Here is a 16,063-nt window from a genome sequence, read left to right as displayed (position 1 = left end):
ATTTGCTGTGATGGGGAAAATCCCGCTTTTAATTACTTAACTGCTAATGCTCTTCTTACGTCTTTTTAATTGAAGCATGGAAATATTTAAATTATTTTTTGTGTACTTCAATTTTAACGAGGTGTAAGACAGTATATCATAAATTAGTTTTATATACGCTGATTAGTGCAATAAATACCGATGGGAACTAGTATCGTATATTCCCCATACGAATTAATTTTATCGATTCTACGAATACGACATCTGTTAAAAAAGATACTGATTTTTGTTACTACTGTTGCTTTGACACAGCTCGAGCGAACTATACGGCTATGGCTGTATTACAGACGAACTAATACAAAAGAAAACACAGACTCCGATCCTGTGTATGCGTATGTATTGTAAATTTTGCACAAGCAGCTACGATTGACGACTGAGTGCAGAGTCCTTTGTACGTTTACACGAGCTGTATTAAAACACCACTAGTAACAGAAATCGGCGAGTTTTTTAGTAGATGTCGTATTGGTGGAATCGATAAAAAAAAATCTACGATATTAGCGCTCATTGATAAATACCGTAGACATAATTGAATTATTAAGAAGGAAATAATGACTGAATTTATGGTAAACATTGTCATATTGCTTATATATAAGGCATATTAGAAATAAAACTCAGAGTTGCGGTTCATATTTACCATTTTATTTATATATCAATTGAATTAGTTCGGAAACTTGATTGTGACAAATTTTCTCATTTAATCCTAATAAAATCTGTAAATAGGTAAATAGGATTTTCTTATCTAAAAAAATATGTACATTTGATTAATGTTTGTTGTTGTTTTTTCATTTCTTTTTCAAATAAATTAGTATATAGAATATCAATACATTTCCTCTGAAACACCAAAAAATATAATTTTTCATAAATCGTTCGTTTGTTATGTCGAGCATAAAAATTTATACAGCATTCATTGTTTGTTTCGTTTCGGTATCGATTTCTACTCAAAAATATGTATGTTCTTTTTGTTATAAAGATTTTTTTTCGACATCGAATGAGTGCACATTAATATTGTGTCTGTAAATATTATTGTTATTAATATTACTAATGAATATAATGAAGTCCATAGAATTTGACACGTGGTTGAATGTAAATATATAAATCATGTGAAATCAAAGGTAAATGCTTAACATAAATTCCAAGGACATAATAACCAATTTGACTAAAATTAAACAAAAATTAAACATCTCAGAGGCGTCATTACAACGTTCGATTTCTAAACCATTTTAAATTACCTAGACAGTAACAATTATTAGAGCCTCTGGTAAGGTGTATAAATAACAATTTGTATTTTAGTTGTTTGAGGTACCAATTTGATATCGACCATCTTTGAATACAATCACCATAACGGTTATATTGTCGACGGAGCCTCGATTGTACGATTCGATTGTTATAGATTTGGCGCCGAAATGGGGTTCATTCAGTTTGTCTTTGATATAGGCCACAGCTTCTTCATTTGAAAATGTATCCCATAGCCCATCCTGAAAATTATTATTTTTTGGATATTAATATGCTGATTTATTTTATGTTTCTATGTATTTAAATTATTAGTCATTTTTATGCTTACGGATGCAAGAATTATGAATTTTGGCCTGAAAAAGAATTTAATTCGTTTCAATTATCAATAATGAAAATTGTAATTAGTAATTCAAAAATCAAATTTACTTGTGATCATTTAGCTCAAATGTTAAAATATCCGGTTCTGCAATGACAAAATTTTTCTCCTTCAATGGATAATCACCAAGGGCACGTGACGTCGCCAATATGCCTGCCACTCGCCATACTCCTTTGAATTGGACAAAACCGCCGGCTTCCTGAATTCGTTTCAATTCCCTGTGTCCAAAAAAGATTGTGTCAATTGAATTTAATGTATTCAAATACAGTGATAAATCAATATTTACCTGGTTTGCTGTGGCTTATGATCAAACGACATTGGGATCACATTGCCTTTGCCATCGCACATAACACCACGTGAATCACCCACATTGGCCACAATTAATTGAGTTTTGTATAGAACAGCAAGTAGCAGAGTTGATCCGGCAACATTTTCCTAAACAAAGCACATGTTTTTATAGAATGTTGATCAATTTAGTTTTTTAAACTTCAAACTGAGTGCCAGAGCACTTTAGAAAAAGATTCATTCACTTACTTCTTTTTTCGCCTTTTCCACAAGTTCATAGTCGGTGAGTAGCACAAGATCGGTAACCATTTTACCGAAATTAATTTTCTTATCTCTATCTACATAGTATCCGGCATCATGTTCAGTCGGTTTAACCATTTTATTATTTGTCTTTAAGAAGCTCTCTTTAGCCAATCGAATCGATGTCAATTTGCCCAAAATTAAACCATGTTCCTCTTTGCAATTTGATTTCGTTGGATTACAATCGTCGTCCTGACTGAATGCCTTTTTCATTTTGTTTCGTCGTTGAGATCCAGGCGTTCGGGGCGGTTGTACTGTATCATCCATTTTCTTATCGTCTGCATCATTAGTTGGCTCTTGATCGATTTTATTTTCAATGAAATTTCGGCGCATTGGTAGTGGTGACACTTTTCCCGCTGCAATATTTACGGCTTCTTCAATTTTCTTATTCAATTTTTGCATAAGCTGTTCTTTGGCAAATACAGCCGCAAATTCACCACCATGTCCATCCAGAATGCCAAAAATCGTAACATCTGTGCCTTTAATATTTGTAGACATTACATAGCTGAAGAAGAAATAAATTAAAAGGAAAATGACATGTAAAAAATGGTCCAAATGGTAAACAGATACCAAAATCACACGCGATGCGCGATGCGTGAGAGGCAAAACAAAACGCAAAAACACACAATTAGCGACTTGAAAATAAACAAAGTCTACAACACCCGAACTTAGTGGCTATTTTTAACTATTGACTTAATGTGAACGTGTATTCGCTTGAAATTATGTAAGGCACTGTGCCGAACAGACTTTGACACAATGAAATAAGCAAAATGATCAAAATTCATATCAAAGATGATAGAAAACTTTTACTCACCGATCTTCCATTCGAGGTCGCCTTCCTTGAACCGCATAAACTGCGCCGTAATCATGAATTTCCTCCCAACTGTTTCGTTCAGCCGGTGATCGAGCTGGTGTACGGCCTGTATTTCGTGGCGAATACAATGGCACACCGAAATGATGACTTACACGTCGCATCACATTTTGACTCCATAATTCAAGCACATGCAAATAACTCACAAAGATAATGCACAGCACAGCGAACAATAATACCTCCGGTCGTATGCAATACAAACGCAACAGCTTCCAAATATAGGCCATGGTAGAGTTCAAGGGCGAAATACCCATAGCAAATTTCGACAAGAGTCTCATGTGTGATATATACGTTTGATAGAACACTTTATCTTCTAGTTCGTCATCCATACCGCGTTATCGTATATATACCCTGGCCGTCGATTTCAATTTTTTTCGCGTTTTAATTATTATTTTTTTTTTTTATCGATTTCAATATAGACACGTTTCAATGTCAAAATCTACAAAAATTGAATACGATGAAGCAAACAGACAAATAAACGGCTGCTTAATGACACTGAAATTTCCCTTTTGCGATAAAAAGCATTTGTGTCAATAGAATGGTGTGAAATATATTTATTTGCCACTTCGTTTTATATTTTAAATCACAAAATGCCACAAATGATTATATCAATGCGCTGGAATCTATTTATGCATTGCGTTGTTTCTTTTCATACACAAAAGAGCTGCACTGTTTTTAGGGGCCTGGTTTGTTATTGTTTTTATGGTTGGCCGATTTTCACACACGCACCAATATTATTTAAATAAAAAGAAAATATGAAAACGAGAGAGAGAGAGAGAAAGCTCTAGACAAAATTAAGCACCGCATAAAAATAGGCTTCTCTTTATAAAATCAAAACATTTGATTCGTACAATGTGCTGGGCAATAATCATCACCTTTAAATCGAATAGATAAATGCATAAATGCAATCAACATTTTTCGTTTAACCACTCACAATCAAACAAAATCCAAATTGTGATTTTAATGCACTACTGACGCCTGATAAAAAAAAAAAACAACAACAAAAAAATCTACGTAAATTTCTCCACTAATTTTCCATAATTTTCTTCGTATTGGGTTTTTTTTCGCTCTGTCTGTTGTTACTTGCTTACATTTTCTTCGATTGAATAACGGTTTGGCGTGAAGTTGGTTGGCTCATTCTGCGTACAATGGTACAATACAAATGACAGTGACAATAGATAGTGTTAGATGCACTGACACAGGGCTGGAAAAATGTAAATAGACATAAATATGCATTTTTTGGATTTTGAAAGACAAACGATGAAATAGCATAGAATATAGCTTATCCGATGAAGAAAAAAACTTGGGAATTTTCAGTACAAAAAAATATACTATAGAATTAGGTAAAGGTAAGGAAGATGATTACCGAAAGATGATAATAATTTTTATACATGCCGATGACCTACCGACAATTTCACTTGTTTTTTATCGTTTAAAACTACCTTCATCTAATGTCACCCTCGAGCTTTAAAATAACGACCGCAAAATATTCGCTGATGTAATAAATTTGTTTATTTTATATTGTAAATGGATTGAAAACTTCAAAAAAATGTATTTCATATAAATCGTAAATCGAGCAAATAATCTCTCGATATAGTGTACGTCGTTTGTGATTGTTTTGAAATTCCAAAACACAATTATATTGAAGCACAATCCACATCTACAAATTATCCACATAAAATTTTTCAATTTCATTTATGAAAATTTTCTAATTGGTTCTGTTTACTTTTTGACATCTAACAATTACTCCTCCTCAGTCGAGTTTTAGTTTAACGAATATACATTTATTGTTTGAGTGTATTTATGCATCCTTTTAAAAAAAGTATTTTTTTTTTTTTTTTTTTGGAATCACGTAACATCCATACAAATATAAAAAAAGAATTAAATGTTTCATTTATTTTTGGTCTGGATTTAGCGCAAAGTCTGAACTTTGCGAAACCAATTTGCCGATAGGTCAATTGAATATATATCTATTTAAATTTAAGCGAGTTCACGCAAAGCGAGTACAGATTGTCGCAAATATTCGTATTGAGATTTAGCATGTTTCACTTCCAGTTCAGCCAGTTCGATGAGGGACTTTTTAAAGGCAGCCACACGACGTGTACGGAAACTAATCAACTCCTGTTTTCCACGTGCCGACATCGCTTCGAATTTCTCACATGCATCCGTTTGAGCTTGTTCAGCCTGCAAATATCAACAGAATAAACGATAAAATAACGATATTCGTGTAAATATAGTATTTGAGACTCATTCACAATTTTTAAAATGTTTTGCATTAACAAAAAAAGGTGGTATTCAGTGCAAAGAACAAAAACGAAAACATCATACATATATGTGTGCAGAAAACAAAAAAAAAATAAACGACAAACACAAAAGCTTTAAAGCATTTTACCTCTTGTACCTCCAATGGCTGCTTGAAAAGAGCAGAGTTTATGGATTTTGATTAGTAAATTGAGTACATATTTACCAAAGGTACGTATTTCAATGGTTTCAGCTTATCGCACAATCAGCATTGGTTAGTTTAACAATAATTTTGTAACACATTTTTATCTTGATTTTTTAAATAACAATGAAACTCACCGCATGAACATCTTTATTTTTGGATCGAGCCTTCTCCAAATTCCGATTTGCCGTCTCATAAGCGGCCAAACATCGTAAACGTCGAACCAATAGAGCTTTGGCCGCATTACTGTCACGTTGATAGTATCTCAGTGTATCTCCAAGTTTTAAATCTTGATCGCTCGATACACGACCTTCCATATTCTGGAAAAAAAAACCGGTAACCGGATTATTTACTTCGCCTTTTTCTTCTCTAGCAGTTAAATTTTTTGAATGAATGAAAAATGTTGGAACAAGTGGCTAACTTACACGTATCTTTTCAAAAACTTCAGCACTTTTGGCCAAAAATTTCTCCATATTGTTGCTGTGATGTGTGGACAACTGTACTAAATTCGATGAAATTTTGATATGTGTGTCGGCGACTTCTTTATGTTTTTTGGTCATGCGTTCGGTACGGGTGGCCCCTTCTTTAAGATGTGCATTCAATTCGGTTAGGTACGTGTATTCATTTTCAAAGAAATCATTTACATCACGAACTGTAGCGCCCAAATAGATTTCATCGGTGGTTTTGCCCAAACTTCGTACCAAACCGCCAAATAGGTCGATTTTTTTTCGCGGTTTTGCACACAAATCTTGATCATATTCCAAGAACACTTTCAAATGTTGGTCCATTCGAAATACGGGATGGGCGGCCAATCGTGATAGAAATACTTCATGCATTGCCACTGTTTTTTTGAATGTTGCCAAATATTCACTGCAAATTTACAATAAATTTCGATTAATCCGTACCAGTATTTGTCACGTTTGATCATTGACTTACGCTTCAAGTTCCTGTTTCATTTTCTTAAATTCTTCTTTTGTCATATTTCCCTCACCTTCACCAAGACGCTGTAGTTTTTCACGTGACGCATCGAAATCCGGTCGCGGTGGGCACGGTGGAATCTAATTTACAATCAAAACCGAATCGTTAAAAACTTTTTAAGTATCCACGTAAAATAGAGACTTACAATGTATCCTGCATATTCTTCATTTTCTTCATATCGATCGTGTAGCCAAATGAATTCTTCGTGTTGACGCACAACCAAAAAGTCTTTTTTGGCATACGTTGGAAATGTGGTGCGTGTATGTACGGTAAATTTAACCTTATCTTTTTCGCTAAGCGCATCCGATATATCAACTAATAATGTATTTTCAGCTAATGGAATGGAATTGGTTGGCGTTGTTGTGGCTATTGCAGCCGCATTTGTACCATTATTTTCCTCATCGATGGATCCCTGTTGCTTAATTTGTGACGATGATAATTGTAAGGGTGGTGTTCCTGAGCCAGCGTCCGATACACTGGTCACACTGTCACCATTGTCACCGTTTTCATCATGCAATGGATTACCATTTGTTGTTGTTTCATCAGCACTATCCTGTTAGTTTACGGTAGAAACAAATTCAATATATATAAAATTCTGTTGCATTTCATGTAAAAAAATAAGTAAATATTGTGATTGTGTTTATCAGTAGAACCAGTTTTCACAGAAATGACTCATATCGCTCAACGGAAACCAGTGATGCCATTTTATATGTAATTCAATTAACACCGAAATACGCCTCTTTCGTTTGTGATAAAAGTACTTGCTACTATGCGAACAACATTTTTTTTACATTAGAATTCAATGTCGAATGCATATCGCTTCTTCAAATCGATGAATCTCAATTTATTTCCAGAAAATAGACGTTCAATATGGTTTTCCTTGCTTATTCTTACCATCATTTTTGCAGCGGTATTTTGACTTGAGTCTGTTTTCTTTTTGTTTTATCTATTGTAACTAAAATCACTTATTTTCAAACAGACATACACTCACTCACACCCAAAACAATGTTCGAATTTTTTTTATTGTTAAAATGTAATTACGGACGATATATATAAAAAAAATCTATTGTGAACTCAAAAACGAAGACAAAAAACTGATATTTATGCAATTTAAAGAAAAATACGTAGAAATGTCGATGTTATCACTCCCAAAATAAAAGTCCGGTTCGTTTGCGCGTCGCGATATACAGATATCATTTGCAAATGAACAATATTTTTCTTAACACACAGACGATTGTATGGATGTTTTTGCCACAATGAGATCTTTACAAGTGTATATATGATTTTATGAAGATGACGTCGACGTTTTGATGGAAGTAATTGCTACAAATAACATTCTATACAAATAAAATGCACAAAAGCGGCGTATGTGTCGTTTTATCATAAAAGACAGTGAAAGACGAATTAAAGCATATATACAAAATAAGTCGTCAACAAGAGAGAAAGATTTTTTTATTCAATTTGATTAAAATGAATATCACTGCGTTGTGTGTATGAGCTGGTATGGGTGTGAGCGAATTCTTGTTCTTTTGCTGAGTTGTTTTGATTCTATATGGCGGAAAACTGTCATTGCGATAGTATTGGTACGAGTTAAGTGGTTGTATTAGCACTGAATACACAGGGCAAGCATCAATTTTAAAAGTAGGGCTGTCCATAACCAATGCAATGCGAATAAAACCAAACGACAAATTCTAACGTATTACAATTGGCAATTTACCATAAAATCAATGCCCTGATTTAATATAACACAGTAAAAAACGAGTACTTTCTATTGAACGAAAGTTAAACACAATTGAATGACCGTAAATGTTGATTTTCCATTGTAAGTCGTTGAATTTATGTGCGAAAAAAAACAGATATTCATTGAGATCGAACGAATGAGTCAGCGCGAACTGATTTCTGGCACATTGTGCCATTGTTTTTATTTATTCAGATTTTTTTTTCTTACCGTGATGCGAAAATATTTATCTGGATTGATTTTTTCGAATATTGGTTTTGAATGGTGTGTCGTTTCCAGAATGTTATTATTCTCCAAATTATCATCGGATGAGAATACTTTTTTCACAGCGCTGCCAAATTGGGTGTACATATTTAAAAATAATTTTTATATATTTAATTTATACACTTAGAAAATATAAAACCCGATCAAATGTAATAAGTACACGGCACATGTAATTTATTGTACAGCCTCAGTTCAACTGGCACTCAATGCAATATGTTCACCAAATGAATGAGCGTAGACGCGAACAAAAAAAACACACTACATACAATTAGGAGAAGTCAATTATCATCAACGAAAATTTACAGTTCGGTATAGTACAGAGAGAGATGCAATTACTATGTAAAATACGGAGATTTATAAAGAGCAACAGCGGCAGCAAATGTGTCAAACGATTTTGTTCGTTCGACTAAATGTATATAAATAAAATGCGTTGTTTGTCGGAATCCGGCAAAAGGCACCGTTTCACTTTTGTTTCGGTTCTGTTTCGTATATGTGGAATCGTTGTCGATATGCGCATTTTAAAACAATTTATCGGACACAACGACAGTTAACATAGTTTATGATAAACAACTGATATATAATTATAATCATTGTGGAGGTTTTTGTGTGTTTAAAACAGACGTGTTACTTACATTTTTAACGTCATTTTTGATTTAAGTACAAACATTGACTGTAAAAGCAAATACCAATAAATCTTTAGCTCGTCTTTAATGGAAAGTTTTTTTTTTTTTTGAAAGAAGAATTGGGAGGTTTTCTCTATGAATACATCAATGTTTCTTCTTTTTCATATTTCTTTTCCATATTTTAAAAGCCCAAACAGTTACAGTTCCCAATAATAAGCGTTTCTCTATGTGAACGCATGGCTTACTTTTTCTTTGGACCATGCATGTTCTTTGGTCAAATAAAACTCCATTCATTTACAACATCTTCGATTTGGAATTGAATAAAAAAAGTTTTCTTTTAATAATTTTAATGATCGATGTTTTGATCAAAAAACACCAGTTTATTTTCTTATTTGATAAAATGTCATCAAAAAAAGAAGTGACGGCATTCCGTTGTTTACACATATTTATATGTACTTGACATTTTATGCAGTTTCCATTGGAGTGGCTGTTGTTGTTTCTTCGGTGTATTTGCCCTTGTCTTTTCCAAGAGCGGCCAATCGTCCCTTAGCACGACGTTCCAAGATGGCTTTACGGTCCTTGTCCATCTTCAATTTAACGATAACGCACTGTAAAAGAAACAAAAATACCAAAACATTAGATGTCATCGAATTTTAAGTTATAAATTCAGTTCAATTGCCACGATACATCAATTTAAATATTAGACGATTATTATTTTGCACAATTTTTGTTTTTGTTTTCACAGATAGCAAAGAAATCTGTATTGTTACACATAAACACTCCAGTGCCAAAACACATGTTCACTAAATCATGTTAATCTATTATGTTCCTGTCTTAAGAAACTAACCTTTGATGGATGGATACCAACTGGGGCATTTGTACCGTTTGTCTTTTCACGTTGGATACGTTCGATGTAGACAACGAATTTTTTTCTGTAAACTTGGATCACTTTGCCAACTGTGTTGCTTTTGTAGTGACCTCGTACAACCTATAATAACGAAATCAAGGCATTTAGTTCCAATTCAAAATCAATCACGATGCAGGCATTAAATTTTTACATACCTGAACTTCATCGTCTTTACGGATTGGCATACGGCGAACGTTGTATTTTTGTCTCAATTCTTTGGACAAAGGTGCTGACATCAACTTCCGACGAATGTGTGAAGGGGCAGTGAAGTGCCGCTTACGGTTTTTGCTTCGGTCTGAGGTAACGTGCTTGTTGAACTTCATGATGAACTAAAATTAGCTGCAAATATTCAACGAAAAAAAAAAGCAATCTGATTAAATGGATCCCTTTTTTTCTTCAAACAAAAGTGAAAACTATGCGATGTCAAATGTGGATAAAGAAAAACATGCTCAACACGTTAAAAAAATGTAACCATTGACAGCGCACATACACACAATGCTTGTGCACTTTGAGGTTAGTCGAATGAACATCACATACAATATTCATATTTTCAAAATTTAACAAATTTTCCACAAAAATGCGCAATTTTCTTGTGAATTCCATATGCATTACAATGCTTTTAATTGAAAGAATGTCTTGAGCATATTTTTATGAATAGTTTTTCGATGGAAATTCTAAAAAATCACTCGAAAGGCACTCACCGACAGCCGTATCGTAGAAAAACAACACGTGAAAGAGTGAGCACCGGATTTCGCGATGACATTTCAACCTCGTACGCCGTCGCCATATTGCCCGAAAAAGAATTATTTTCTCCAATACGCATCTGTCAACGTTCGCACAGCGCCCTCTATTCATTTCGGGCTTTTGTACTAAAAATATTACACAAATCCAATTCGAATGTACGCGCCAATTATATGTCGTCGTCGTCATTGTGCATAGCATTTAAAAACTCAAACACATGTGACTCACCACTTGAGCCTTTGATTGTTATTACGAAGCGGAAAAGTTTTTAATTTTCATTATCTCTGGTTTCTATTGTGTTCTCTTGTCGAACACAATCGATTCAATTGGGCAGATACGTACTCAAACAAAAACTAAAACGACAATTTCATTTTCAATTGATTGAATTCCATTTATTTTAATCTCTAATTTTAATAATTATATTTGTTGCAATGCAATGGACTCTAAGTGAAAACATGTTTACACTCAAAAAATTCATCATAATTATGTTCGTTGAGGTAAAATCTTGTACTAAGTAGGAAAATGGCACATGTTTGGGTCTTTTCAATTTATTTCTTTAGTAATTGATCTAGTAATTGATAATTCTGATTTCAATATAACAACTAAAATGTTCAACAACATTCTCTAAAATCGTATATATGTGGCTGTGTATATTTTGATAGTGCACTAATCTATAGACATTTCTAATAAAATTTCGGAGTTTATAATTGTTGTTTTAAACGATGCCAAACTTAAAATCAATCATTGAATTGTTTTTTTTTTTTGTTATTTTGAATTTTTTTTAAATTTCATGGTAAATGTAGCTCGATGGGACAGCTCTAGTTCAAATGCTCTATGTTCTAATTTTAATAAAACCCATTTCTAAGGAATAAAGCAAAGAGAAAAGTGGCCACATTCAAAAGACCGAAATTAACAAGTGACGAAGCACCATTTGGTTTTGGTACCAAAGTTAGACCTCCTTTCAATTTGTCATCTAAATCAACGTACACTTTGCTAGTGCCAAAGTGATTAATAAGTGCTTGCAATTTTTTCATATCGATTTTTTTCTCATCACTTGCTGCAGTCCAAATGGTCAGGGTGGTAGCTATATTCATTTTCTCAACTTCTGTCACCAATTTATCTAGGGCAGCTTGGCTTTCGGCAGCAATAGCCGCACGTACAGGGAATGTGATTGGATGTAATTTATCTTCATCTGACTTAATATTTTCTCGAATAGTTTTGAGCATTTCTTCAACGTTAGCATCAGTGTATTGGGCATTATCGACCAAATTGGTTGTCCAACCAATTGAAAGTGTTGCTTTCTGCAGTCCAACTTCAGCTTTAACGGCATCGAAAAATGCTTTTGCATCAACTGGTTTCGTAGTAGATGCACCAGGACCAGCAAGAATGTCAGCATTTATCCATACAGGACTCAACTAGATAAATGAATAAAAAGAAAGGAAAAAATAGACTTAGCGATTTGCTAAACAGTTTTTAGATATTAATACGCACCTCAAATTTAGCTTCTCTTATCAATGGCAACGCATTTTTCACGGCTTCAATACTTTTAAAATCAAGCTTAACACCCTTTGCTTTTGTTTCTTTGGCTCCAGCGTTGTATTTAGCCACCTTATACACAAACTGTTCAAATGACAAATCTGATGTGACCGATGGTGGATGCGCCATGATTGGAACTGTTGCCGTTGGCTTTTCGGGTTCTTTTCCGGAATTACTTCCGGCGGCATTTTCATTTCCAGTAGCATCTGATTTTTTTTGGGGCTCTGCTTTGGGCGTTGAGGTATCGGGTTTTTCGGTTTGTGGTTGTGTAACAACAGTTCCCATGACCACATCGGCTTCAATCATTTTGATTCCCTCTGTGTAACATGAATAGAAAACAAATATATGATTCCTTCGTTTAACATAAACTTTTTTTGTTCAATGGATAAAAGTTTTATTCATAAAACTGATATTGACGAACAATATGGAGAAAAATTAGGTAAATATTTATTGATTACATAATATTCTGACTCAAACATTTCTCTTGTATTTTACCACAAGTAACGAATCGGTAAATTCACGAAAGACAGTATTATATTTTTGAATATAGCGTTTGGTACATATTCGTTAGCTGTGGTAGAATACACATTTTCTCTAGGAGTAGGACACGAATTTTTACTATACAAAATTAGATCATACTAGTAGCTACTAAAAGAATATTGTGAAAAAGTGTTCATGTTGATTCTTTCCTATTAAAAGTATCGAACTCACCATTTTTAAGTGTGGTCTCCAAAAAATCGTCGCTATTGACTGCATGGGCCCATGTAACTACAGCTAGATTTGGTAATTGGGGAGGAGCTGGGGAAGGTTTACAACAATCTCCACTTCCTCCGCAGCTACCTCCTTCACATGCGGAATTAAAACCAATTGGCATGATAAATGCTAGGACAAATATCCACAACATATTTGCTTTAGTCATTTTCTTTATTTTTTTTCTCACTCAAAATGTGAATAACAAAATTGGTTGAATAAATTTACGGAAAAAAAAAATCACAAAAACTGTGTCGAACAAAATGTGTGTATTTTAAAGCGAATCGTTAACCGTCGATGGCTCAAATTGAACTGATGAAATATTTTCGGAGCAACACCGTGTATATTGATTCGGATTGATTAACAAAATTCTTGGCACACACTTTGAAAATTTGTCGGTTATCGTCTCACCACTACACATCAATTCTATTGATGAAGTAACGTATAATAATGCGTAAATATATTAAATAATATTTTCAGCGTAATTGAAGAGTTGTGTTTGGACTGAGCGCGATTAATATCAATGCCGTAAATCAGCTCCAAAAAGTGTTTTGAACAGCCGATATCAGTTCAATTATTTATGGTACACCTTTTATCAAACTGAATACCGAGATTGGTAATGGCTTTGCCGTGAATCATTTCTATATTCTTTTATAGTTGTTTCAGCGTAATGCTTTAATTTCAATGGCTTTATTGTTTCAAATCAATTTTTTTATTAAAAAAATGAAATGAAAGACCAATGATATCGATATGTGTTATAAAATTTTTTGATTAAATTAGAGAAAAAAAAACAATTTATTAGCACTGCAAATGACGTGAAACACACAATTGAAATGACAAATGAATGTTAAATCTTTTTCATGTCTGCGTAAAGCGAGCAGGTGAATAGAATGTGGATGTACACTCCTTGAAATTAAAAATTGATATGTATTGGTCCAGAGCCTGTGATGGAAAAAAGATTGGCTCACACTTGGCCACCGAATGAACAATTTGAGCTAGGTCAGGCGGCTGCTTACACACATCGAATCTACGTTTACATGTGCGCTGAATTGTATTTGGATTGTGAGAAATTCTGGAGAAATGACGAAGGAGAAATGGGGCTTTATCTTGTTTTATTACCTAAAAATAGAAACGCCAACAACAATAAAATCCAACGAATTGAAATCGATAAATCTGCAAATTCACTCAGATATGCACACAGTCTATTGCCAAGCGCAAGTCTCACACAACACCCAAACAATCATCAAACTTTGACAATTCGTCTTATTCCACATTTTTCACTCTCAATTATTTTTATACACACTTAGTACTAATTACTGTACTAAAAACAAAAGTAAACAGAATAAAAATTGCGTGCACGATAATTTTGTGCCATTTATTAGCATTGTTAGTGCAATTTAACTTGCAAATTATTAATGAAAAGTCGCACGTCATTTTTTGCATCATTCACACGTGCATTGTGCAAACCTACTTCGGTTCAATGTCCAAACCTTATAACATATTTGCTTTGATGGAGAAATTCAAATAATATTGCACACATGTACGTTACATCATTTTTGAACCGAATTTTGAATGTTTTTGCTTAAGTAATGTTTGAAAAGGGAAAACATCTGAATAAAATCCAAGAGCTATTTTGGTTCATATTAACTTCATATTAATGATTCATTATCAACTTGCATGCATTCCAAACCATAAATTTTCAATGAGTAAATAAATGTGGAATTATTTGTTTTATTTACTGACTCATTTATTGTGAATTTGGTAGACAGTACATTTTATAGTCCACAAGTTCCAATTAAAAAAAAAAAAAAAACAAAAATAACAATATTGTTTAAATTGTAAATTTTATGGTTTCTGACCGGTGTATTGAGCCATTGACCGCCCAAAAAAAGATCATTGCACTTGTTTTCTTTTCAATAGAAACCTAGAATTCCACCGATTGCAAATTATCACTAATAATTGAAACTAGAACCAACAATATAGGATTAAATTCATTACATAGTTCTAATGTCATATGAGCCTCAATGTTAATAATACAAAATCGATAAATTTCATAACGAACGTATTTCAATTATTGGCTTACATACTGTTCAAACAGAACATTGTAACACTGGAAGTGTCTTTTGGTGTTTTGTTTGCACCCACGTTGAATCAGCAATAATGCGAATTATAAAATGCTTTTAAAAACCATGAAATTTAAAGGTGATAAGAAACACTAAGTTATAGCAAAAAAATGTAATCGTTCAAGGTAGGATTACGTGTCAATACAATCGCTGTTGTGATGACAAAAACAAAATTAAATGGTCTAGACTTTTATTGCAATTGGAATATATATGAACGCTCTAGAATAAAAACAACCTACTGAATGGTTGAATTACAACAACAAATCTATGTTAAGAAACGCCGTGTTTCGCTTTGATATATCAACCATTCAGTACGTTGTTTTTATTCTAGAGCGTTCATTTTTAAGTGTATTTTCTTCAGCCAATAAATAATTGATTGGACTTTTTTACTTCTCATAACTGAAAACTTTATTCAATTTACAGTTTCTGAAGGAAAAAAATCTCAATTTCACCACTGCACTTGAAGAAAAAAACGACCTGAAAAAAATAAAAGTATATCGGCAACAAGTACCGTAACTACTTTTTGACTAGAGACATCAATCATATGACTTCACTAGTTTTTTGAACAATTCACGAAATTGCCAACAAAAAATCATAATCTTATCCAAGATGAGAACGTGAAACATTGTTTTAAAAAATGTCAAGTATCAACATCTTGTTTAAAATGTTTCAGTGTTCAATAGTATTAGGTGATAAAAATATGCTCATGAGAATATAGCGATAGCATTCGACGTGAGTGAATGAAATTCAAGAAGAAAACATTACAATTTTAAAATGATTGAAAATCTGAATCAAGTCATGTAATTTGCGAATATTTCTAATGGTTAGATTTAATCTAATCAAATCTGAGAACCCT

The 16,063-nt window shown here is 33.2% G+C and overlaps 4 protein-coding genes across 8 annotated transcripts; all 4 read right to left on the bottom strand.

The window, feature by feature from the left end:
- Positions 1-800: 800 nt before the first annotated feature.
- On the bottom strand, positions 801-4,217 carry LOC116338166 (protein phosphatase 1L). 2 transcript variants are annotated; one of them, XR_004200854.1, is made up of 7 exons: positions 3,048-4,217; positions 2,183-2,738; positions 1,935-2,083; positions 1,699-1,866; positions 1,601-1,625; positions 1,269-1,514; positions 801-1,195 (listed from the first exon to the last, which is right to left on the bottom strand). XR_004200854.1 is itself a non-coding variant. In XM_031763264.1 (6 exons), exons 1-6 carry the CDS (start codon positions 3,431-3,433, stop codon positions 1,326-1,328), a joined length of 1,473 nt encoding a protein of 490 aa, XP_031619124.1. In that variant the 5' UTR covers positions 3,434-4,217; the 3' UTR covers positions 801-1,325. The 2 variants fall into 2 exon arrangements, 1 of the variants encoding a protein (XP_031619124.1); XM_031763264.1 differs by having other exon boundaries at positions 801-1,514.
- Positions 4,218-4,593: 376 nt separating this feature from the next.
- LOC116337938 (sorting nexin-32) lies at positions 4,594-8,841 on the bottom strand. Of its 3 annotated transcripts, none has more exons than XM_031762915.1 (7): positions 8,474-8,841; positions 6,671-7,078; positions 6,484-6,605; positions 5,973-6,417; positions 5,685-5,867; positions 5,497-5,514; positions 4,594-5,288 (listed from the first exon to the last, which is right to left on the bottom strand). In XM_031762915.1, exons 1-7 carry the CDS (start codon positions 8,612-8,614, stop codon positions 5,085-5,087), a joined length of 1,521 nt encoding a protein of 506 aa, XP_031618775.1. In that variant the 5' UTR covers positions 8,615-8,841; the 3' UTR covers positions 4,594-5,084. The 3 variants fall into 3 exon arrangements, with proteins under 3 accessions (XP_031618775.1, XP_031618777.1, XP_031618776.1); XM_031762917.1 differs by lacking the exon at positions 8,474-8,841 and adding an exon at positions 7,420-8,039; XM_031762916.1 differs by lacking the exon at positions 5,497-5,514 and having other exon boundaries at positions 8,474-8,834.
- Positions 8,842-9,480: 639 nt separating this feature from the next.
- On the bottom strand, positions 9,481-10,843 carry LOC116337939 (60S ribosomal protein L26). The gene is made up of 4 exons (XM_031762918.1): positions 10,759-10,843; positions 10,213-10,396; positions 9,998-10,138; positions 9,481-9,758 (listed from the first exon to the last, which is right to left on the bottom strand). The coding sequence occupies exons 2-4, from the start codon at positions 10,378-10,380 to the stop codon at positions 9,615-9,617; spliced, it is 453 nt and encodes a 150-aa protein (XP_031618778.1). The 5' UTR covers positions 10,381-10,396; positions 10,759-10,843; the 3' UTR covers positions 9,481-9,614.
- A 487-nt stretch (positions 10,844-11,330) lies between these two features.
- Positions 11,331-14,324, bottom strand: LOC116338138 (protein FAM151A-like). 2 transcript variants are annotated; one of them, XM_031763219.1, is made up of 4 exons: positions 14,204-14,324; positions 13,046-13,216; positions 12,290-12,651; positions 11,331-12,213 (listed from the first exon to the last, which is right to left on the bottom strand). In XM_031763219.1, the coding sequence occupies exons 2-4, from the start codon at positions 13,206-13,208 to the stop codon at positions 11,644-11,646; spliced, it is 1,095 nt and encodes a 364-aa protein (XP_031619079.1). In that variant the 5' UTR covers positions 13,209-13,216; positions 14,204-14,324; the 3' UTR covers positions 11,331-11,643. The 2 variants fall into 2 exon arrangements, with proteins under 2 accessions (XP_031619079.1, XP_031619078.1); XM_031763218.1 differs by lacking the exon at positions 14,204-14,324 and having other exon boundaries at positions 13,046-13,800.
- Positions 14,325-16,063: the final 1,739 nt, after the last annotated feature.

This window comes from Contarinia nasturtii, unplaced genomic scaffold (genome assembly GCF_009176525.2).
Source record: "Contarinia nasturtii isolate CC-2019 unplaced genomic scaffold, AAFC_CNas_1.1 Cnas_scaffold_350, whole genome shotgun sequence".
Lineage (NCBI taxonomy): Eukaryota > Metazoa > Arthropoda > Insecta > Diptera > Cecidomyiidae > Contarinia > Contarinia nasturtii.
The sequence above is the reverse complement of the archived record's forward strand: the minus strand, read 5'-3'. Positions and strand labels throughout refer to the sequence as shown.

Bases quoted from the DNA above. Each gene is read 5' to 3' on its own strand.
- LOC116338166 (XM_031763264.1), bottom strand. From the start codon at position 3,433: ATGGATGACGAACTAGAAGATAAAGTGTTCTATCAAACGTATATATCA. The intron at 2,739-3,047 runs GTGAGTAAAAGT...TTTCTTCTTCAG, and splicing joins CGACCTCGAATGGAAGATCG to CTATGTAATGTCTACAAATA. The intron at 2,084-2,182 runs GTAAGTGAATGA...TGCTTTGTTTAG, and splicing joins TGGAAAAGGCGAAAAAAGAA to GAAAATGTTGCCGGATCAAC.
- LOC116337939 (XM_031762918.1), bottom strand. From the start codon at position 10,380: ATGAAGTTCAACAAGCACGTTACCTCAGACCGAAGCAAAAACCGTAAG. The intron at 10,139-10,212 runs GTATGTAAAAAT...TCGTTATTATAG, and splicing joins GTAAAGACGATGAAGTTCAG to GTTGTACGAGGTCACTACAA. The intron at 9,759-9,997 runs GTTAGTTTCTTA...TTTCTTTTACAG, and splicing joins TTGGTATCCATCCATCAAAG to TGCGTTATCGTTAAATTGAA.
- LOC116338138 (XM_031763218.1), bottom strand. From the start codon at position 13,253: ATGACTAAAGCAAATATGTTGTGGATATTTGTCCTAGCATTTATCATG. The intron at 12,652-13,045 runs GTGAGTTCGATA...CATGTTACACAG, and splicing joins GGAGACCACACTTAAAAATG to AGGGAATCAAAATGATTGAA. The intron at 12,214-12,289 runs GTGCGTATTAAT...TCATTTATCTAG, and splicing joins TAAGAGAAGCTAAATTTGAG to TTGAGTCCTGTATGGATAAA.
- LOC116337938 (XM_031762915.1), bottom strand. From the start codon at position 8,614: ATGTACACCCAATTTGGCAGCGCTGTGAAAAAAGTATTCTCATCCGAT. The intron at 7,079-8,473 runs GTAAGAAAAAAA...GTAAACTAACAG, and splicing joins ATAAATATTTTCGCATCACG to GATAGTGCTGATGAAACAAC. The intron at 6,418-6,483 runs GTAAGTCAATGA...GTAAATTTGCAG, and splicing joins ATGAAACAGGAACTTGAAGC to TGAATATTTGGCAACATTCA.